At 37.2% G+C, this 830-nt stretch overlaps 1 protein-coding gene across 1 annotated transcript; it reads left to right on the top strand.

Annotated features, from left to right (window-relative positions):
• Positions 1-338: 338 nt before the first annotated feature.
• PPTG_24610 (hypothetical protein) lies at positions 339-584 on the top strand (the record flags this gene model as incomplete). Its single annotated transcript, XM_008917970.1, has 2 exons — positions 339-426; positions 487-584. 2 exons carry the CDS (start codon positions 339-341, stop codon positions 582-584), a joined length of 186 nt encoding a protein of 61 aa, XP_008916218.1.
• Between the last annotated feature and the right edge of the window lie 246 nt (positions 585-830).

Raw genomic sequence — 830 nt, 5'->3', positions numbered from 1 at the left:
TGTTCATGTCTACTGCGGTCATTAAATACGACTTTATCAAGATATACACGCAAATTGGAGCTAGTAAGGGAGTCTATGTCAGGCAAACAGTGTGTGTATAATTTTGAGGCTTGAATGCGATGAACTAGTTAAACTTCACCTGCATGTTACCTACATTTACAACACACTCACAAATAGTTAGCAAACAGAAGTCTCGACAAAACAGCTAGTGTTTGTGCCATCACTAGCCCAAGGTATGCATGTACTTATTTGTTTATTTACTTGTATACTGATGAGAAATGATGGCCAATAAAGCAACTCCAGCGATATATGAAGTTTTCTTGAAAACAATACAGCTAATGGTATTCTTTGAGCTCGAGAAAGTTCTGGACTTTACTGGAGCGGGTGTTAGACCGAGTGCACTACGAAGCACCATTTTCTTGGTCGGTGCTTCGAGCTGACACACGAAACAGCTTCATAATCTATTATGTGAAATGATATAAATAGACCCGAAACTGAATATCTTGAAAAAGCTCAACAGAGACGCTCGAATGATCGAGCCTATTGGCTGCAAGAGAGCTCACATAACTGCGATGAAGGTGTAGGAGATGATATGTTGTAGCTATCCATATTGATTCTGAAAGCATCGTACATATCGAGTTAGATTTTTTATGTTACGGAATACATGCTTGCTTGTACATTACAACTTTCATCATAAAAACTTTAAAATATGTATACATTTTTTTTATAACTTGCAATTGTCGTTGTTCATCATGAGCTCTTGTTTTTTTCTATGGATCTGTGGTGGCTTTGGTCACATGAACACTCAAAGACTAATATTCATTTTGCTT

Source organism: Phytophthora parasitica (assembly GCF_000247585.1).
Source record: "Phytophthora parasitica INRA-310 unplaced genomic scaffold supercont2.128, whole genome shotgun sequence".
NCBI classification, from domain to species: Eukaryota; Oomycota; class Peronosporomycetes; order Peronosporales; family Peronosporaceae; genus Phytophthora; species Phytophthora nicotianae.
The sequence above is the reverse complement of the archived record's forward strand: the minus strand, read 5'-3'. Positions and strand labels throughout refer to the sequence as shown.